At 37.1% G+C, this 22,945-nt stretch overlaps 1 protein-coding gene across 1 annotated transcript; it reads right to left on the reverse strand.

The window, feature by feature from the left end:
- Window positions 1-1,156: 1,156 nt before the first annotated feature.
- LOC140918246 (transmembrane protein 180-like) lies at window positions 1,157-22,942 on the reverse strand. The gene is made up of 7 exons (XM_073362187.1): window positions 22,729-22,942; window positions 19,140-19,321; window positions 17,466-18,200; window positions 12,050-12,204; window positions 10,178-10,261; window positions 8,351-8,494; window positions 1,157-2,328 (listed from the first exon to the last, which is right to left on the reverse strand). The coding sequence occupies exons 2-7, from the start codon at window positions 19,290-19,292 to the stop codon at window positions 2,199-2,201; spliced, it is 1,401 nt and encodes a 466-aa protein (XP_073218288.1). The 5' UTR covers window positions 19,293-19,321; window positions 22,729-22,942; the 3' UTR covers window positions 1,157-2,198.
- Window positions 22,943-22,945: the final 3 nt, after the last annotated feature.

Below are 22,945 nucleotides of genomic sequence, written 5' to 3' on the forward strand. Positions count from 1 at the left end.
AAGGAGTACTTGTGGCACCTTAGAGACTAACCAATTTATTTGAGCATGAGCTTTCGTGAGCTACAGCTATTACCAGCAGGAGAGTGAGTTTGGGGGGGGACGGGGGGGACGGAGGGTGAGAAAACCTGGATTTGTGCTGGAAATGGCCCAACTTGATGATCACTTTAGATAAGCTATTACCAGCAGGACAGTGGGGTGGGAGGAGGTATTGTTTCATGGTCTCTGTGTGTATATAATGTCTTCTGCAGTTTCCACGGTATGCATCCGATGAAGTTAGCTGTAGCTCATGAAAGCTCATGCTCAAATAAATTGGTTAGTCTCTAAGGTGCCACAAGTACTCCTTTTCTTTTTGTTAACTTGACTATCGTTTATGTTTAGCCTCTTTAAGGAAAGTTTTTGATGTGAGAGGTTTAGACATTTGCCAGTGGCAGGGTTTTTTTTGTTTAAACCAGATATTTTTTTCTCCCTTTGCTATTTACAAAGACTTCAGCCTATTCTGCCCTCAAGGAATAAAACAGCTTCACAATCAAAACTCCGAATGACAATAAAGTTAACTTTGCTGCTTTTGAACAGACATCTGCTTGCAATGTATACACTGCCAAATAAATTGCTCCAGGTTAGTTACATGTAGTTTTACAACCCTCAAGTCTTTTCCTTCCTGCTTGTCTTTCCCAACAGCCCCTCTATTAAAATACACCAACATATTCAGACAATAAATATCCCACTAATCAGCTCAACATACAGTATTCATAAATTACAGCAGGCACCTGGGGAAGTAAATGCTATATTTGCCAAACACCTTCCATAAAAGACTGTCCCTCTCTGTTTGCCTATTTAAATGAATTCTTGCTACCCTTTTTAGGTCTTAACATCTTGATGTCCTTTCTGTTGTACCACATGGCATACCACACTTGAACCCTATGGTCTAAATGTGTTCTAACAATTCTATACTATGTAAGGAAAAATTAATGAAAGCTAATTATCTCTGGCATACTGTAGGTATTTAGGAGCTGAAGTGGGAATTGTCCCGTAACAGAAAGGAAGAGCATCCTCTTTAAGAAAAAAAAAAAGAAAAGAAAAGAAAATACACATGAGAAAAAAAGACAAAATACTACCAGAGAGAGTATAAGAAAAGAATATTTGTAATATAACTTCTTTATTACCAAACTGGAAGGAGTAACCAAGAAGAAAACTTAGATGTATACAGTGAATCACAGGTAAAAGTCATTTAGATTTCTTCAGGTTTTCGCCTCAAAAACTATGTCCACAAAACAGCAGGACTCCTAATCCTTCTCAATTGGAAGGCAAGTTATACAATTTGTTTTTTAATATAGACTTTTATCAACAGACAGAAAATCCATGTATATAAACAATGGTGTATTATAAAAGACAATTTAAGAATACAGATCCATGGATAACATTGTTTGTTAGGATTCTTTTGATATATAAATATAGAAGACTTTGGAAACATTGATATTAGCATGTAAAACACAAGTAAATAGAACTGTTTCTCTGGCATGACTCAAAAAATGTAGCCATAACTTAAGACTTCATTATATCTCTGATTTCTTGAACTTTAACTTAAGTCCTCAGTTTCCTCAACTACACATGCATTCACTAAATAATATTTAGCTCTTATACTGTGTTTTTCATCTGTAGATCTCAAATTACTTTACAAAGATGGATAAGTATCTTTGTTCCCATTTTACAAGTGGGGAAACTGAGGCACAGAGCATTGCTGTGACTTCCTTCAAGGTCACACAGCCCATCAGTGGTAGTGCTGGGAACTAGGTTTCCAGTCTGGTGCCATATCCATTGCTCCATGCTAACTCCCCTCAAAATCCAGTAATATCTATACACAACAGGCATGCCTTTATCTCTTTAGCAATGGAGTGAGTAAAGACACTTCCTCAGTATGCTCAGTAGAGTCCCCTGGAGATTGCCAGCATTCCTACAATTGCCATATGTATGGTAACTGAACTAGAAAAGGCTACGTATAGGCTGTGTGTTAAGGCTGGGAATGCTTTACGATAGGTTTTACAGCCACCATAGATGACTGATTTAATGGCTCAGACTGCATTTGGTCTAATAGTCCATTAAGTACAATTCTGCTTTTTCACATTTTAAATGTATTAATTCTACTGTGCACAATTCAACCAAAATCTAAATCCTTCCTGTATAGACTAAGTGTTGAAGATTCAATGTATGCCTGTCATATGACTGTTCTGTATGGAGAAGGGAGTCCACATCAGAATCTGTATAACTGCAATGCAAAGTGGAACCAGACAGATCAAATAGAACATAGCATCATGAAGACCTAAAAACAAACTGGAGAAGAAGGTAAAAATGTCAGTTTTCCCAAGATGCAGTTTTCACCCCGTTTAATCAATTCTTAATAGATTAAAAAAATAGTTCTGATTATTCAGCACAGTCAATTTTAAAAGGAAGTATATAGCAGGTTTACTTTGGAAGAAAAAACATGAAAATAACCATATGGATTCTTGTGAGTAAGGAATAAAAATCCCCATGTTTTTCTGTATTTTACCAAAAGCTCAATGTATAGATATTCAGCTTGTTTGATTCTGATTAAACAAGCTTTATTAAAAGTAGCATATAAATACAAATTGTGGATGAAAATAACCCAATGTTTTTGTATCCCCAGTGTCACAGTGGGAATATGGTTTCTCACTATTCACAAACATAAAAGCTATTCCCAAATAGAATCAGAAAATTAGAGTTGAATGTATGTACTGCTCTATCATTCCCTTAAACTTATTTATGCCCCCTGCTCCTCCAACACGAGGTAGTTTGTAGAAAATAAGCTATTAATAAATGAGCTGAGTTAGGTAAGTAGGGTGCATATTAATATGCTATAGACAAGCTAACAGACCCGTTAAGTAATCTATTACACAACGGTGGTAGGTAATATAAAAATTAGTATAAAACAATATCACCTTACAGAGCAGGAACTCCTATAAAGTTTTGTATGATTAAAGATTTTTTTAAAGGGAATGAATAAAAGAATGGGAGAAAGTAGAAAATACAACAATATGGACATACTGGTATTTTTAAAAGTTAAAAATCTGAGACATTAACTATGTATAATGTACTTATGGCTGGTAAATGTTATGAACAGGTCACGATTAATGTATGGAACTCAATGCATTTACCAAAATATTAAGATTAATTCAGTTTTATTATTTTTTAGGGGAAAATAAAGAATTAAACCATCCATATATATTACATGTTAAAGGTACATTGAGATTCTGGCTTCTGCATCCTTAAACGTGCAAAGATACTTCCTAATCTAAAGCTCTATTAAGGAGTAATACATAAAGAAGCAGATCAACAACTATGTATTACAAATTATAATATATAATTAAAATAACTGCTTTATGAACAGGCTGGTTTCTGACAGCTTGAAACACATCTAGGCATTTGTCTAGCAGCTGTGATAATTATCCACTGGCAATCTGTTAATTATTGGATTCTAATTAAGAAATATCAAGAAACTGAACTCAAGGTGAGACAGTCTCTGAAAAAATTCTTCAGTCTCCAAGAAGAAGAGTACGTTATTTTCTCTTTTTCCTTAGCACTGTGAGATGTGATGGGAGATTAACAGAATGGTTGTGAAAGTTGACTACTATGGGCCTCATCCATAGCTGATTGAAGTCAGTGGAAAAACTCCCATTAACTTCACTGGGCTTTGGATCAAACCCTATGAGTCAATCAAAAAAGGCCGAATCCAGGCCTCATTGACTTCAATGGAACCAGGATTTGGTCCTAAATGTATAACACAATGCAATCACAGTTTATTCCAAGTTAAACAATTGTTTTAAATAAATTGTGCACATGTTAATACCAAGTGACAAAGACAAGGCACAAGCTTAAAAATTAAAGTAGTACTAAGGGAATTACTTAACTGCTTAGACAATTGGTTACAGGAGATGGGACTTTTCACAGGTAGGTCAGTGGTTCATATTCAGTATTTACTGTTAGTGATCACAATTTAGCATCTGATAGTTATTTACTGGCCTGGGTTCAATGGTGCTTTCCATTTCCAAGTAAACAAGTATATGCATCACAAAAACTACCACCATGGTTGGCATTAATTAGCCCTCTTGTTGGCAGTTCCAGCAGAGAATCCAAGAAGTGAATGGGTAAACTATTTACCTATATAAAGTTCCTTCAGGAAGGGGCTAAGGCAAATTTGGCAGGGTGCTATAGTGAAGCTACACAGCTTTTGCCTGCATTTTACCTTTCTGTATATTAAAGAGGACTGCAATTTTCAGTATTAAGAATGTCAACCTTTAACAAGTATTTTACCTTTTTCTAAAGGAAAGAAAAAGATTGTGCCAAGTCCTACCTTGCCTTTGTACTGATGATATCTTGCTTTGGTTTAAATACAATTGCACTGATTTAACAAAAGAATATGGATTAATATTTTATTCTAAAACTTGACATTTACAGGAATTATGAAAAGTAAAATAGGTGTATTCTACAGAAAAATGAACAAATATTAAATATAATTCTATTGAGGCATTGGGATATATCAAGAACAATGCTCAAATTACATCACAGTGGTGGAGAAGATGCCTTAAAAATCTTTAATTATTTTGTGCATGCAGTACAAAGATGCATATATTCAAAGACACGCTCTTGCTAAAATATAGTTCCTCACTATATCCAGCACATTGTTTACCCTGCTACTAGATCATGTGATATTTCCAACTGTCAGATGCACTGACAGCTTATTTATTGTGCACCATCTATATATTGTGCATCTATTTATAATCTGGTAATTTGTTTCTAAATACAAGGAAATAATAATAATAAAGAGGGCAACAAACTACTGCCAGTGTGTTTTATCAGTATGATTGACTGTAATTTCAGTGGATCTCCAGGAGAGGGAGGTTTAAAACTATATATTTCTTATAGAGCAGAAAAAGGGATCTAATGTTCTAGGGAAAACTATTTAGGATAAACCAAAAGGAACAAAAATTGACCCTCCAATCCTGTAAATTACCAGCCACATTTTCATTAGTACAGTACTATATATATAAAAAAAAACCCAACATGTAAATTGGTTTCCCTTGATAAAAGCTTTACTGATGCCTGACAATGAAATCCCTTGGGACCCATGTACAATATACAGAGTAGCATTTTTCTTCAGCGATAACAATGATTAACACTGAATGAGACAAGTGAAGCGTCCTTAACAATAAAGGCTTAATAAACAGAAGAGAATTCCTCCAGTGTGCCATGTGTAAAAGTCATTTGTCTCCTGTCTGAATGACTAGTTCTTAAATTGATTTTAATTAGATACATTAACACTAAACACCATTTGATAGCAGACAAAATGTTACTGCCAAAATCATCTTCCCCTCCCATTGTTGTCATCATGTAGCTACCCTCCTCAAATCTATGTGCTGATTTCTCATCATCATCTTTTAAATAAAATTAAAATTTCTCCCTTGCACTTTCGAAACTCTGTACAACACCTTCACTGCCTACATTTCAGCCTTCATTTTCTCAAACTCCTATGCTTCTCCCAAGCCACCCACCTTAAATAGCCCATATGTACCTTACCTTCCCATTCATTTCTATGCCTCTTCTATGCCACTCCCTCTTGCAACTCCCTTCCTATCCTCATGTACCAAATGACTATAGTCGTAATTCAAATCCCTCCCTAAAACACACATCCACCAAGCCTGTCAATGAGAACAATTCATTGTAGTCAGTAGTATGAATCCACATAAAAAAAATATTCACAGTCATTGATCCTCAAGTATAGTGTGTGCTTGGAATGTTCTCTATGTGTATTCAACTGGAAGCTCTTTGGGGCAGGGACTGTGTTTTCCTGTATGCTTTAACAATGTTCAATAAATAATCATTTGGGCCCAATTGTACAAATCCTTGCTGAAGTGAGCAATCCTTGTTCATGCATGTAATTCAGTGGGTTCAATATGATTCTTTGTATGACTAAAGGTTTGAAAGATCAGACCTTAATACTGATTTCCTATATGGAAACCTCCCTTAGCACTAAGTCAATACGTTTACTGTATCACAATATGGCAGATATTACTTTAAAACTCATCTTAAAAGTTAAAGTTCATAGGATTACGCCCTCAGGCATAAATTATGAAAAACAAAGTTACATATGGGATATTTTATTTCTTTAAAGGGACAGGTGATTTGAAATAGAGTTATTTAGAAAAAAGTGAAAAGTGGTTTCAGGTATTACACCTGCTAATGGCTTATGGTTTTAAATTCACATTTTCTTTTTAAAATTTTCCTTTCCCCTGTTGCTGTCTGAAAGATTTATACAAATAAACAGTGTACAGTGGAAACTGTGAAAGGGGGGAAAATCAAGAAAAATATTTTTTTGCTAACCTTTCAGTAATAGTCATCGTAGATGTTATTTGTAACAATAGTAAGTAAAATATAACGGAAAGTAGTGAGTTTTTTAGCTTGATTGTAGGCCTATCAGTGTTTTAAAAACGACAGGATATCAGTTATGATTATTCCCTGATAAAAATGTTCCTATTCTGCTGCATAGTATACATTCAGATTCTGAACTGTGAACAACAAGTGTTAAACTGAGGTATTTTCTATTATTAGAGATTGGACTGGTAGCACTGCCTACTATTAAGATTGCTTGACACTTCCAATTATAAGACTCCATTTTTGGTTGCCTATTACTTTACCAAACTAACTGTTCAAGCTGAAATTTTACATGCCAGGGGTCTGCCTGAGTCAAAAAAAATTTTTTTTTTGATGTTTAGTTCCACAATTTGTTTATTTTTGTTCACAACTTTTGTTTACTTCCCTGAGGGATGAGCTAGGATTTATAGGAAGACATGTGTTTTAATGAGAAACATAAAGCAAGAGAGGGTAAAGACACAGTAGAATGGGTTGGTTCGCTAATAATTTCCTTCATTCATTCCAGACCACCTTAGAATATATCAAAAAGATACAGAAATTGTCTAAGTCAGTGGTGAGGGCTCCGGCTGGGGTTATAGCCTTTGGGGTGGGGCTGGGGATGAGAGACTTGGGGTGCAGGAGGGTGCTCTGGGCTAGGATTGAGGGGTTTGGAAGATGGGAGGGGGATCAGGGCTGGGACAGGGGGTTGGGGCCCGGGAGGGACTCAGGAGTGCAGACTCTGGGCAGTGCTTACCTCAAGCAGCTCCCAGAAGCAGCGGCATGTCCTCCCTCTGGCTCTTAAGTGGAGGTGCGGCTAGGTGGCTCTGCATGCTGCGCTGCCCCTACAGCTCCCATTGGCCACAGTTCCCAGCCAATGGGAGCTCCAGGGGCAGCGCTTGGGGTGGGGGCAGCATGTGGAGCCCCCTGGCTGCTCCTACACATAGGAGGAGCCGGAGGGGGGACATGCCACTGCTTCTGGGAGCTGTGGCACACGCGTGGAGCGGTCCATGAACCTTCTCCCCAGCTGGAGCACGGGAGTGGGGCAAGCCCCAGACCCCACTCCCCAGCAGGAGATCCCGGGCTGGATTAAATTGGCTGGCTGGCTGGATGTGGCCCGCGGACTGTAGTTTGCCTACCCCTGCCCTAAGTACTTTTCACTTTACTGACGCTGCTTTTCTGAATGGCCCCAGCTTGTCCTCCTTCCAAACCTACCTCTATGCCTTTCTTCTACAGTTCATTAGGGTCAGGAATAGGATTCCAGACACATCTGCCACATCTCCACTCTCTTTTCCTTAAAGGTCCTTCCCCAAGGAGGTTTTATAAATGATTGTCCTCTCTGTATTTTTTAAGAATTTTCTTTAATTAAAGCAAAATTTTAGGAAGTAACTAAAATAAGGCCATTAAGATAAGAATGGGAAACTGTACTCTAACCGAAGTGATTTACCTAGTTGAGCCAAACCCCTCTTCCTCCTATAATTGTATCATTTCTCTCAAAAACAAAATACATTAGTCACAGTCCTACTGTACTAAATATGTCTAGTAACTATATTTATGAAATAAATACACTTTTGTGGTTTTGGTAATAGTTATAGTCAAAGTTGGAACATCACAGGTTTGACTGTTTTTTAATTTTGCACAACAGAATGACAAAAACAATCATACACTGAAATGAATTTTTCACACACCCACAAATGCACGCACACCCACCATGTGGCAAGTTTTCCCATGTCTTCTCTTTAAAAAGTACATTTTTCAGACTAAATATCTACTGGGACAGCCTTTTTATGTCAGTGAGATGAGGACCAATTGAAAATTTATTGAAGCAAAGTCGCAACACATCTGATGCAAGCTAACTGCATATTAATTTGTAATAATTGTATAACATTATTTAACTTGTTGTGACTTAAAACTTCACTTTTGAACTCACCTTGGATCAGGCTGAGAAAATTTATTATTCAGGTTCTCATATCCAAATTGATTTAGTATTGTAACCACAAGCATAGGAGCCAAAGACTGGGCTGGCTTAGTAAATAAAGCATTGGTACCAAAAACCATGGAGGAAAGTGGTGATCTGAAATATTCAAGACACGTATTAATCCATATTACATAGTATATAAATATACATCACTTACAGCACTTATTATATTCATTATTTAAGTACTGTTCAGACTCAAATATTAACCATCAGGATACATAACTGCATAATTACCATCAACATTCTAGTCAGTGAATGATCCAGATATCATAATGAAATGACTACATTCCAGTTAGATAAGTAGTTTTTTTTAAAAAAAAAATCTATAAACATACCTTTTATACTATCTTAGGTCCCCACAACTACCTTACTTGACCATAAATAAAAGAATCAGGGATCTAATAGAACAGTGTCAAAGGGCCTAATCCAAAACCCGCTGAAGCTAACTGAAGGATTCACATGGACTTCAATGGGCTTTGGATCAGGCCCATAGTCTGGTGATTCAAGAGTTGCGACTGCATACAATTAACAAGGAAAAGAGAAAAATAGGATAGACTTATATTTGTAAAAGACGTGATTTGGTACTAGAAACTGATTTATTCAAGTGCTCTTCATGTATTAAGTGTTCTTCAAACAAAGCAATCTGATTGTTATTCAGAATAATTTCAAGTCTTGTATATGGACTGGGGGAACGTCGTATCAAAAATATTTTTAAATTGTAAATTATACCACTTCACCTTCAAGTTACTGAAGAAAATTCAATGTACCACTTATGAGATTTGGTCTACATAGACACTGACCGCAATCCTGCAAGGACTTATACCCAGGTTCAATTTTATGCATTGGAATAGTCCCACTGAAGCTAATGGAACTATTCACAGGTATAAAGTAATATACGTGCTCTAGTCTTCGCAGGATTTGCCCTTAGAGGGAGCCTGATTCTCCTTCTCCCCCTCAAACAGCACTGAAACCAGAAACCCCACTGGTATAGAAATCAGTATATTTGTGAGAGCAACAGGAAGTCAATTGCACTTTGATATAAATCAAAAAGATACATGAATCACAGTACAGCATATCACAGCAAGTTTTATCAATTTTTATTTAAAAAATTGAACGGCAGCTACACAGACTTTGAATTTTGCTTGTTAAATGGTATAGTTCAAACATTCAGATACCTTCTCTATATTAGAAAGGCTGTATCCTGCCAACTCTTAAGCCTCTGAGTAATATTAGACATGGGAGTATTTCTACTGAAATCAAGAGGACTAACCATGTGAATGTTTGTGGGACTGGGCTCTTATAAATATAATAGAGTTTACAATGGAAGTGTTTAAATTCATTCCTTTGTTAAATTTACTCAGGGCCTAATCCTGCAGACATTTATGCATGTGCTTACCTTTACTTGTGTGTGTAAATTAAGCCCTTAAAGCAAGTGTTTGCAGGATTGGAGCCAAAGAATGTCACAATAATTTCTGCATTTATTTGGACATAATCTGGGAAAAAGTTATTTAATAACATAAAATTTCAAAAGACTTAAAGCAATGTACAGTAATAATGAATTCCCATTCACTTATCATATTAAAAGTAAATATAAAGTGAAACTTCTTAAAAATAGTTGTAATTTAAAAAAAATAGAAAACTTTTTTTTTTTACCAAATTAAGAATCCTTTTTAGATTAATATGTTCAGAGTGTTCAGTGTATGAAACTTAACTTTGGTATAGAGAATTTGATGACACTAGCTACAGTTCATTTTGTGAGCAGTAGTAAGATCAACATACCTCCGTTTGTGTTTTATTAAGTCTGCATCAACAATATCTGCCAAGGGCAGGTTAAACAAACTGAATGACGCTTGAACAATTACCCTATAGAAAGACAAAATATTTCAAAATGTTGATAGATACTAAACATACTTTTTTCAATAAGAAAACTGTATTGGATGGTTGTGTGTGTGTGTGTGTGTTTCTCTCTCTCTCTCACACACACACTTTACTCTCTCATCAAGTAAATTAACACAGTATTATTGCTTCAAATTAAAAATGGCTATTAGATCTATTTAAAGATCAGTTCTCCAAATAAATATTAGAGCTGTTACTTTAATCAAGAATTAGAAACCTGTATACAAACCTAAAACTTTCTCAACTCTTTTTGGAATTTCAAGATAGCAGTTTGGCATTGAAGTGAAAGAGGACACTTACTGAGGTTAATACCAACTTAAACTGACTTGAATGGAGAAAAGGAACATCTCAGAAGAAAGAACTAAAATTCTCCTCCAGAAATCTGAAAAAGGACATGCAGAGGACTGGAAGGGAAAGATAGGAAACAAGCTTAAAACAAGTGACAGAATTAGAATGATAAAGGTAAACAAATACATTTAACACATGATCAATAGAACCAAATGAAACAATAAACAGGATGATAGATTTGCATGTATTGCTAAGTTTTGGTAAAATTAGATTCAAATTACAAAAGTCCTTTTTGGGCTAAATAACCTTCACATATCTTGAGAGATTTTTTTCCTAAGGAAACTTGAATACTTGAAATGAGGAAAATATATTACTGGATAATGTAATTCAGTTGTCACATAGTTCTTAGTTACAATAGCCCATGACTGAAATCCTGGAAGGATTGGGGCTGTGGGTGGGGGGGGGAAGGGGAGAAGAGAGAGAAAGAAAATATATGCAAAGAGGACAGGCAAGGTAGGAAGGGAAGACCATGAAATTAACACCATCCTATTCTAATTGAGAAGGCTGTTTTTAAAAATGTTTAATGAAGTATTTCCTTTTGAGGGTTTTCCACACCTCGCTGATCTACCTGTTCTGTGAAATAACCTTGAGGTTTCATGCTATAGCAGTACCAAAGAAAACAAATTTAATGTTGTTTAGCCAACAGTGACTTGAATTGCCAGCATTTTTGTGGGGTGGAGGGATCTAAAATCTTTAATTTTTCAATATTAAAAGAAAAGGGAAAAGGAATAGTATGAATCTAAACAACAGAAACTCTACTAGCTATTCTGTAAACTAAAATAAAGTTTAGAACTGAATTTCTCTTGCACTCTGCTAGTACTCAGTTTCAGGCCAAAGGCAGCTGAGAAGGAACTGAGCGCAGTTCTTCCGCGCAGTGCTAGATAGCCTCGAGACAGGGAGAGCACGTGTGAGCCAAACAGACACTGCTACCTAAAATCTCCAATCTGAGGCACAGGGACTCAGATACACCTACAGTGGGAACACCAATAGGGACACTACTTGAAGAAGTGGTGGGAAACTGCTGTTTGGGTAAACGGGAAAGTCTGTGTCAATGGAATCTGCATTTGACCAACGTTAAAACTGATGTGGCTGGAGACAATGCTGCAAACTCTAATTATTGTATATATTAGATTGTTAATTTTAAAAAGAAAATAGAAGCAGTAACTAAAAGTTGAAATACTCTTAAACAAGAGTTGCCATTTTAATTGCAGCTCCTTTTCAGACCCATGAAACAGAACAAAAGGAAAAAGAGCAAAACTTATCGTAGGAAATTCTTCAAGCTACCACAAGGGTATGACAAAAAGAGTGTAAAAACAAAGTGACCTCACAGACTCCGTTCACAAGGCGTAGGAAGCTGTTAATTTAAAAAAAAAAAAATAGTATCCTTGAAGGTATATATTTACTTACATGTTTGTTGTGAGATAAACAGCCAGCAGGTAGTAGTGTTCTGGTCCTAGAACAAACATGACAGCGGCAGCTATTCCTTCTAAGTAAAAGGAAAACAAGATGATCCTGTAATATCCAAACTTCTTCAGCAAAGTATGACTGAGAAGCACAAGGCACTGAAAAGATAATAGATACATATTAAGTATATACTTAATACAGTACTTCAGTACTTCTTTTAAGAAAACAGAGTTTTGGATGCTATAAATGGTTTACTGCTACACAGTACTTCTTCTAATTAGCAAACATGCATATTTTCTGAAAGGGGAAATCTGAATCAGTAACATTTTCAAATGCGCTCACAAATTAAGAACATAGGAACTGCACAAACAGAAAAGAATGATAGGACCAGTGGGATGGTCCTATCTCTGTTTTAAAACAGATGCTTCAGAGACAAATGCTCTCCCTTCACCCAGAATCAGTCTGTGCACTACTCTACATTGGGGTAAATATTGCTTCCCACTTCAGATAGCAATTAGCTCATACCATAGAGCATAATGTCCGATATCCCTTATGCAGTTTATTTTGCAGTGTGTTCATAGTGAAAAGTGTTTCTTACCATTTGAACTTAGACTACTGGACTGAACAAAATGTGTGGTTTTCTTTTAAAGCTTGTGGCACCTTAGAGCCTAACAAATTTATTTGGGCATAAGCTTTCGTGGGCTAAAGCCCACTTCATCAGATACATGCAGTGGAAAATACAGTAGGAAGATAGATAAATTTGTTAGTCTGTGTATCTTCCTACTGTATTTTCCACTGCATGCATCTGATGAAGTGGGCTTTAGCCCACGAAAGCTTATGCCCAAATAAATTTGTTAGGCTCTAAGGTGCCACAAGTACTCCTTGTTCTTTTTGCTGATACAGACTAACATGGCTACCACTCTGAAATCTTTCAAAGCTGTAATTTTTCATTAACATCACAATGGCTCTGATATCAATGGACATATATGGTAAACTTCTACTACCACTATTACTCAGTGCCACTTTTGTAATTGATAAAACAGTTTCACTGGGAAATCCTATCGTAACAGATTACTAGTTTTGCTTCTATTGTAGAAAAAGGTATTGGGAAAGGTAGATACTGAATGCGCAGTACTCATAGTTCCATTTCAAGTTTCCAGATTTCAACATGCAACAATCTACACAAAGTGCTAGCAACAATAAAATATCAGCTTTTTGGATGTGTCACATCCAGTAATTCACTTTTGACTGCATACGCTAATAAAAAGAATGAAGAAAACCAATTCACAACCTGGAAATGTTAATTTATAAAAATGTTGTTTTTCTACAGAACACTGATGTTTTAGTCACAGATTGTGCTAACTTTTAAATCTAAAGCAAGTTATAGTTTGAAAATGTTGAGCAAAAGGTCTATGTGAATCTAAAGAAGAGAATCAAATCCATAAATTCAGTATTGAAAATTATCCTTCAATATTTTCATATTCGGGCATTAGAAATCCACACATGCATTATGTCACAAAAGTCTGAATTAATTAAAACACTTTGAAATAAAAACATCCGAAAAATGTTTAGTCATGAAGCCCACAGAAACAATTTAGACCAAAACTGACCTTTAGATGTTGAGCCCCTAAGTAACCTGAATAGTACCAGCAAAGAAAGATACTACTGCTACATTCCAAACCCTTTAAAAGCTTGGGGAGTTCCCTATGTCCTGAGGTAAGAAACTGAGACTCAGGGGTGAAAATCAAGCACAGATACCACCCACCTTTAAGGAAAAGTCTATCACTATTAAAAAGCAAACCCAGTACAGCTGGATTCCATTCTTTCATACATTAGCAAAACTGTCAACTAAATTCTAGAAGCAAAATCTTTATTACTAGTGACATAAGAGGTAGAAAGAACATAGCTCACAGTACAGAAGTGGGACTGAAAAACTTGGCAACTCTCACCTGTACTGTGAGGGAATAAATACAAAATTCCACAATGTCATTTTACAGAGTCACTTTTCTGATGATATGGTAATTGCATTTTAATAAAACACAGAATGCTGTTTTTGCAAAAAGTTATGATAAAGGATAGTTTAGAGTTAGGCCCACAGCAAAAAGAACGGTTAAAACACTCCATAATTTGTATATAGAATTTTTAAGATCAGGTAGAATCATACACTAGAATTTTTCCCCATGATGTTTCCTGATTCACAACTCCTCAGGATTATCATCCTCACTTTATGGTAACAAACATTTTATTGAACTTATTTTTGGTTAAAATATTTAAGATGTTGTTTCACCCACATTTGCCTATTGTGAAATTACATTTGGCTTCTTATCTTGTTCTCCTTGCTTTTGAGAAATAGTTGTTTATTTTCTGGACACTCCAAATAAAGAATTAAATATCTTAAACTATATATATATATATATATTTTTGTTACAATAGGAAGTTAGCAAATAAAAACAACAGATTGAGGCATACCTTAAAGACAATTGGAGTTTCAGTCTTAAAACATGATTTCATGATCTCTATAATGCTCTAACATATAATCAAAGTAATAGTGTTTTAAGATTAAGATTTAATACTGAAAATGCACTAAAAAGTTGCAGTGATAACAAGCTTTAATGCACAAAAATTAAACTCTTCTTTTCTCTTCCATCCCTCACTTTCCATTTTCAAATGGGAGGACATTTTGAATGTACATAGTGCCTTCTATTTTTCTAATATAATGACACACTATATACCCAGGTATATGGTTCGCATCACTGTCAGATTTGAGCTCCTTCCATGAGTTACAAGATAACAATGCTCTCTTTCCTTCAATATTAATTAGCCACCAAGATTAATGATTTCAAACTCAATAAGCATTTCACAAAAGGAAGGCACTCCCCTTGCACTTTTCTTCCCATACTTAATTACTTTAAACAGCATCAATCCTCATTGTTAGACACAGAATGGATTGAAGATTCAGCACAAGGAAACAAAAGGCAAACACATTTTTGAATGCTCCACACATGAATAGAATGAATCTTAAAAAAGATTGTGGCAAATATTATGAGGTAATTCAAGCTTTCTTCTTAAAAAACTGAGTACCATGCAGAGTAATGAGCAGGTTAAGCAGGGAATTGACATAAGTGGCTGTAATACAAAGAAGTACAAATCTGACTGGAACTATATGTTAAAAAAAATTATCTATTATCTGACACTTTGTGAAAATGTATTCATATTTAGATATAGTAACCGATGTGTAATGCATGTTATTTTAATGAACTGGACCTCCTTTCATCATAATTAAGAAAAATCAACATGCCGTGGGAGCGTCAAGCTCTAGTGCTTCAGAAACTTTGTTGGAGTCTTTCAATAAAAGCCCTGTATTTCCAAGAAAAATATTGAATCAGTTGATGCTTTAGGCTTTAATTTTTAAGTCCTTTGATTGCAACACCAGGGCATATTCAGGATATGCGTCCTATCCCACACACCAACTGCCATCCCTTAATAGAAGCCGTGATCTAGCTTTGTAAAGGCCAGACAAGCATAATCCACAAAGCAGCTTTCTTTTATGTAGGCTGGATGCTTTACAATAAGTGAACTTCAGGACACTGCTGTCGGAGAATTCTCTTGTTATATCTTGAATTTGAAGGGACAAAACCCAAGAAAAATAAGGTCACAGCAAACTTTATACAGTTCAGTGGCCTTCTAAATAATGAATCTTTGGGAAGCAGAGAGAAATGTGTTTTCTGAACGATTGTTCATTTTAGACTGTCATGTTGATTTGATCAGCAGTGATTGGTATATATTGAGTGTAAAGTTACTGAGGCTGTCCTAATTTCTGTAGTTTCTGTCAGATATATTCCTATCTTACTTACTTAGAATAAAGAAGTTTATTACCTAGGTGTTTTTTTGAGTTATAGAAGAGACCTGTAAAATCTCTGGAGGGGCAGGGAGTTTTAATGGTAGATATTTATAAGTTCTGCAGCAAAGAATATATATTAGTTGTATTTAATTGCTGTATGTCAGCAGAAGCTTAAACTATAACAAATTCCTAGCTGTGCATTAAATTACTACTTTTCCATGTCTCCTTTTATATGTTATTAATTTATTTATTAAAAAGAACACAAGTTGTTCACATTAAAAATGAATGGCCTGATTTTCAGAAGTGCTAGGCACTCAAAACATCTGTATATAGTCTGCAGATGCTCACTATTTGAGAAAATCAAACCATAAACATTTGAAGTAAATCTATGGAAAGTTTTTGAAGATCAGCTTTATACAAGTTTTTAGGGGGGCATGAGCAGGAAGACTTTATTTATTTATCTAAAAACAAGAACACTTGTCTTCTCTGTGGGGCATCTTTTTGCATTATTTTTTCTCTCACTCCTCTCCCACTGCTGTCCACATCTAATCCTTTTGGTCCTCTTTCCCTTCCAGTGCAAACCATATTTGGTTCTCTTGGGATGAGATCTTGCTCACCTTCTACATCAGTGGTTCTCAACTCTGGTCCACCGCTTGTTCAGGGAAAGCCCCTGGCATGCCAGGCCAGTTTGTTTACCTGCCGCGTCTGCAGGTTCAGCCAATCGCGGCTCCCACTAGCCACGGTTCCCCACTCCAGGCCAATGGGGGCTGCGGGGGCAGCCAGCACGTCCCTTGCCCTACACCGCTTTCTGAAGCCTCCTGCAGCCCCCATTGGCCTGGAGCCATGATCGGCCGAACCTGCGGACGCGGCAGGTAAACAAACCGGCCCGGCGCGCCAGGGTCTTTCCCTGAAAAAGCGGTGGACCAGAGTTGAGAACCACTGTTCTACATGCAGATGATGAATGAATGACAAAATGAATTAGAAGGCTTCACTCCCTCAAATGCAGGTGAGTTGACAGACCTTGCTTTGTTAGATCATCTAGCCCCTTCATCAATTCCCATGATGATGCAGAGAATGTTCATTTGGGGGAGGTCGGTTATACCTAACATTTATTTTCCAGAGTTCTGTCCCATCTAGTTTTAAATGTCTGAAAGCAATGGGGATTCCCTCACCATCCAGACACATTAAACTAAGCAAAATTAACACCAAGTTCTTCAATACATTTCACTTTTAGGATATTTTTTCCTGATACTGAGCCTATATTCCTTCTCTTATTCTAAATTGTTAAGCCCCTGAAACACAAAAACATTTACTTTCTCTTCTTGTTGACTGTTATTTTATCTGCCTACCCTCCTTCTCTCTGCTACCCTATGCTGCCTTTTTGGCTAGACTAGACGAGACTAAAGTTCTTTTTATAATGTTGGTGCACAAGATTTGTTCCTCAGACTAATAAAAGGTTTCTGCCAGATACAGTATTTTGTCCAAGCAGTGTAAACAGATACTTTAATTACTGAGAACTAGCACAAAAGTAAGCTGCATTTTCCTTTTAAATAAAAGATTAAAAGGATTGTTGCATACCTGAGGACAAATAAAGCCAGCTCCATACATGATGCTTCTTATAAAAGAGGAAAGGACATCCTTAGGGATGAGATTATCCGCAAAGATCATCATGAAATTGTTGCAGAAGGCTAGGTGGAAGACTTGAAAGAAGTTCATGGTCACAAAAAGTATAAAGTTTTTCTGTGTCATTATCTGTTTGGTCAATGAAATTACAGAGGACCAGGAGAGAGCTTTATTATTATTTTCTAAGCTAGTGTTCTCCACAGGAGTTTCTCTCTGTTCATACTGACTAGTGCTATATATCCCAGTGTAACACATACAAGCAGTTGCTAGTGCTGCAACCAAAACAGTAAAGGTTTGAAAATAGGCAAAATTTTCCATATTATCTGATATTAGACCACAAAAAAGAATGCTGGTTGATCCAACTAATGTTGCCACTTGGTTATAGTTAATAAGCTGAAGTCTACTTTCATGTCTAGTTGAAATTTCTGCAAAGAGCGCACATTGTGCTAGCAACACAAATGTAAGCAAGCCATCAAAAGCACATAAAGCAACAATAAGGTGAAGACCATTAAGCCAGTCACCTTCCTGATAATGTTTCCAAGGAAACCAGGGAAGCAGAAAAGCTAAGCCATACAATGGTGCTCCATATAAAATTGAAAACTGACGTCTTGAGCAACATGGGACTTTGGAGTTGTCTTGAATATACCCAAAGAGAGGGTCATTAATGGCATTCCAGATCATAAAAACTACCTGAGAAGAAAAATACAGAATTTCTCATTAGTGATATTTTTCTGTAGGATTCATCAAGACATACATAACATCTGGAATAACAAAAGTGCTGACCTATATGATGGAAAGGTTAAACGTATTTTGTATGTTGTACACTCACAAACAAACATTAAGTATATTTGTATGTAGAGTCATCTAAATTAAACTATTTCTAAATCTCTACTAACAGAGGATATTGATGCACAAACAATGAAGTACACTATGTCATATTTGTTTAATGTACAATTCTACTTGGAAAACAAAAGAGGAAAGCTTGCCAAATGGAAATGGACTAAGGCCATATTTTTAAAAGTACTTAGGTGCTTTAAGATACCTACCGGCACGTAGCAGGATTTTCAAAAGTGGGTGTTAGGCATTTAGGTGCATTTGAAAATCCTACTGAGTGCCTACCTGCATTGTTAGCTGCCTATATACCTTTAAAAATCTGGCCTTAAACCCCAGTCCTGCAAAGACTTACACACATGGCCCTTCATCTTGCAAACCCTTGTGCATATAAGTAACTTTGAGAACATGAGTAGACCCTTTTAATTCATTGGGACTACATACATGCATAAGGTTGCTCACATAAGTAAGGATTTTCAGGATCATGGCCATATTTAACTTTAAACAACAATTTAACATATGTATAAATCTTTGCTGAACAGGGACATAAAATTGGTAAAGAAAAACTTTATTTTGAAGTTTGTCAGAGTAACAAACATACTTCCAACAATGGATTTTTTTTTAAATCTAAAACTATTAATAAACTTTGAATGTACCTACAATTTATTAAGGATCACATATTTAATTATATTTGCAGTATGTCAATAATTGATTCATCAATGAAGCAGAATTATTTCATTATTATTATACAAACACTGTGCACAACAATATGAAAATCCATGTTCCAATGTACTATACCTGTGCTTGATGAAATGCTGTTTCTGAAATCTTGTATTGGTTTAAGAAAAGCTTAACATAGTAGAAATTAAAGATACTGTTCATCATTCCAGCGCCTAGTGTGGTCATGGAATATGCCAGGGCATTAGGATGAATTCCTAAAACAAATTTCATTTTCCAAATTGTGAATGTCTCCTCTTCTTCTAATTATAAAAAAAGAAAAATACTTATAATTACTTATTGATTAAGTACAATTGATATTTATAATCCTTGCTAATAGAGGACTACTGAATTCCATGTTACAGCGTGCCACATTTTAGTTTTACTACTTCGGAAAATGAAAAGCCATTGGAGATTTGCCTATGTTAGGACTGCAAGAAGGGATCCCTAGAGTCCATGTTGGTCAGCTTTATCATTCAGTCTCTTTCCAACTTTCAAAATGTACAACAAAATGTCTATAAAATTGAGTCAATAAGCTACAGTATTAAGAGATCAATGAAGTTTCTTAATTTTGTATGAGTACTTAAAATACCTATGGTACATGTGTATCGAAGAACAATTTTATCATTTGTCAAAAATTGTATCCCTAGACCCCAGTCTTGCACTGTAATCACTAGTGCAAACCCATACTCTGGTACCGTGCTAGTAAATCAAGACTTTTTTTAAAATCTTTTTTTTCTGGTTTCCCCCCCAAAATTTACATGTACATTTTATATTTATCTATACAATTAGATTTGACACAAGGTCTGCAACTGCTTACCCCAAAATATTAGACAACGGGGTCCTCAGTTTCAGAAAGTTTGTGAACCTTATTATTTCCCTCATAAATCCTTTTTGCAGAAACCAAACAAAACTCTAGAGGCATACCTAATGACAATCTGGAATATAGGATCTGAAATAGCTATTCAAACCACTGGCTGAACTTAGTCCAGTGCATTGCCTAATGAACTGGCCAATATATCTAGTGCAGGGGTTCTCAAACTGGGGGTTGGGACCCCTCAGGGGGTCACAAGGTTATTACAGAGGGGGTTGTGAGCTTCTGGCCTCCACTCCAAACCCTGCTTTTCCTCCAGCATTTATAATGGTGTTAAATATATTTAAAAGTGTTTTTAATTTATAAGTAGGGTTGCACTCAGAGGCTTGCTATGTGAAAGGGGTCACCAGTACAAAAGTTTGAGAACTACTGATCTAGTGCTCCATATCAAGGTTGGTACCATATTCCCTCTCGCAAGAAGTGCACCTCTCCAACTGTGCAATGCTGTAAATATGTGTGATGATTCCTTTCTACCTCCCCTTTCGCTGGTCTACCTATATCTATCCTAATCATGAGATTTAACTTTGTATGAATCAGGAAGGGGTAACCAGGTATGTTTAAAGTTCCAAATTTCCTAATGGCAACTAATGTACACGTGAGCTAGAGGATCCCACAGAGCAAAACAGACTGCGTTATTTAAGCAGGTAATAGATGGGTCCCACTGGATTCAGCTGACCACCTTCCCACTCAAATAGACTTCAAGGTCAGAAGGGACCATCGTGATCATCTAGTCTGACCTCTTGCACATTGCAGGCCTCAGAACCTCACCCACTCCTGAAATAGACCCCTAACTTCCAGCTGAGTTACTGAAGTCCTCAAATCATGGTTTAAAGACTTCAAGTTACAGAGAATTCACCATTTACATTAGTTTAAACCTGCAAGTGATCCATGCCCCTTAGTGCAGAGGAAGGTGGAAAAAACCTAGCCAATCTGACCCGGGGAAAAATTCCTTTCTGACCCCAAATATGGCAATCAGTTAGACCCTGAGCATGCGGGCAAGATCCACCAGGCAGATACCTGGAAAAGAATTCTCTGTACCAACTCCAAGTCCTCCCCATCTAGTGTCTCATCTCCAGCAGTTGCAGATTTTTGCTATTGGCAGTCGCCATTGGGCCACTTGCCATCTTAGTCAGTCCCATCATACCATCCCCTCCATAAACTTATCAAGCTCAGTCTTGAAACCAGTTAAGTTTTTTCCCCCACTAGGAAGGCTGTTCCAGAACTTCACTCCTCTGATGGTTTTTTGTCTAATTTCAAGCCTAACCTTGTTGGTGGCCAGTTTATAGCCATTTGTTCTTATGTTCACTTTGACACTTAGTTTGAATTACCAGAGAGGGAGAGGAGTTTTTATCCCTCTGATGTATTTATAGAGAGCAATCATACTGCATATTACTTGCTTCTCTCCAAGAAGCAATGACCAGGAGTAAAAGAAAACTAGTACCCAAGGTAGTGAGATGAAAATGGATTCCAAATGGTAATACTAAGCCCTGTCCAAACTGTGCTAGCTGACAGACACCATGCTCAGATCGCCATATGGAGTCAGAAAGGAATTTTTCCCCAGGTCAGATTGGCTGGGGTTCCCAAACTGTAATCTTTTGGGCACTTGTTAGCAGTCCTCAGAACTGGCTGGTCACATCTTTTTTACATCTTTTAAACCACATTAAAATGTAGCTACAAATACATTATACTTTCTAATGTTGAGTGTAAGCAATTTCTGTAATTGACAGAGATATAACTGCAAATGGAAGGGAAAGAGGTCTGCATGATTTTGAATAGGAGGGAAGGTGAATACATGAAACACGATCCAACTTTACATAAAAAAGTCAGAGAACCCAAATTCTAATGGTTACCAAGCATTGCTCCTTTTTAATACTACAGAACTGTGCTTGACAACCAGACAGAAGGGTCTATGGACAGTTCACTGGACTAGCAACTTGGAGACCTTTGTTCTCTGTAGAGTTGGGCAAGTCACTAGTCCTTCCTCCAACAGTCCTACCCTTCCCCATCTGTAAAGTGTCACCCTTCTTTATAAATATTAAGGGTCTATGGATGAAAAGTACTATATAATTTCTAGGTATTATCATGGATAATTATTTTCAAACATGGTAGCAGCTGCTATCATGCTTCACTGTGGCCAGCGATTCCTCACCAAACAACAGCACCATGGGAAGTTTACAATAAAAAGACATGGCTGACATCTGCGAGCTGCAGTATACAATCCTGTTTGAAAGCATTTTAACAGAATGAAGCATTCATCCCTAAGGACCCCCGGATGCTTTATAGACCATACATATGCACAGAGTTCACTTCAGGGACTATTTTAACAGCATTCACCTATGAGGCCCCTAGACTCAACTATTCCCACCCTCATAGCCCCCCATCCAATCCCACACCCACAGCTCCCCATTGCTCTGTACTTCACCACCATTCCCACCCCCCCATAGCTCACCCATCCTATCCAACCTCCCATAGCTCCCCATTCCTCTGTATTTCACCACCATTCCCACCCCACCCACAGCTCCCCATCCCCCTGCACTTCACCACCATTCCCACCCCCATAGCTCCCATGGGTGCTGGAACAATTTGTATAGCGAGGGAGCTAAGAGCCACTCAACCAAACTGTAAACCCTGCATAGGATGGAAACCAGTGCAAGTCAGGAAGTGCTACAGCACCCCCACGCCCCTAGTTTCAGCACCTATGATAGCTCCCCAACCTCCCCCAAACCCCTTTCCTTCTCCCCGGGAATTAACCCCTCACAGCCTTATCCACTCTGCCCCCACACAGCCATCACTAACCGACTCGTTGTCTCCGCCCTCCGGCCGGAGGCTACGCAGCTCACTCGCGGGGCAGAACTTAATTTCCTCAAACCCACCTTCCCCCCCGCCCCCTCTCCATTGGCTGAGTGGAGGCTTTCTGCACGTGATTGGTCGGCGTTCCGGTCGATCGCTGAGTGGCGGCACGCGATTGGTTATCTGCCGGGCAGGTCAGAGTGCCCGTTTTGAATAATCGTTC

The sequence above is a fragment of the Lepidochelys kempii genome, chromosome 10 (assembly GCF_965140265.1).
Source record: "Lepidochelys kempii isolate rLepKem1 chromosome 10, rLepKem1.hap2, whole genome shotgun sequence".
Taxonomy (NCBI): domain Eukaryota; kingdom Metazoa; phylum Chordata; order Testudines; family Cheloniidae; genus Lepidochelys; species Lepidochelys kempii.

What these genes read in the sequence shown, in the direction of transcription:
- LOC140918246 (XM_073362187.1), bottom strand. Translation starts at nt 19,292, where the DNA reads ATGAAATTTGTTTTAGGAATTCATCCTAATGCCCTGGCATATTCCATG. An exon ending in GTTTATCTCACAACAAACAT is followed by an intron (nt 10,262 to 12,049) that starts GTAAGTAAATAT and finishes GTCTTTCTATAG; the next exon opens with GGTAATTGTTCAAGCGTCAT. An exon ending in TTAATAAAACACAAACGGAG is followed by an intron (nt 8,495 to 10,177) that starts GTATGTTGATCT and finishes TGAATATTTCAG; the next exon opens with ATCACCACTTTCCTCCATGG.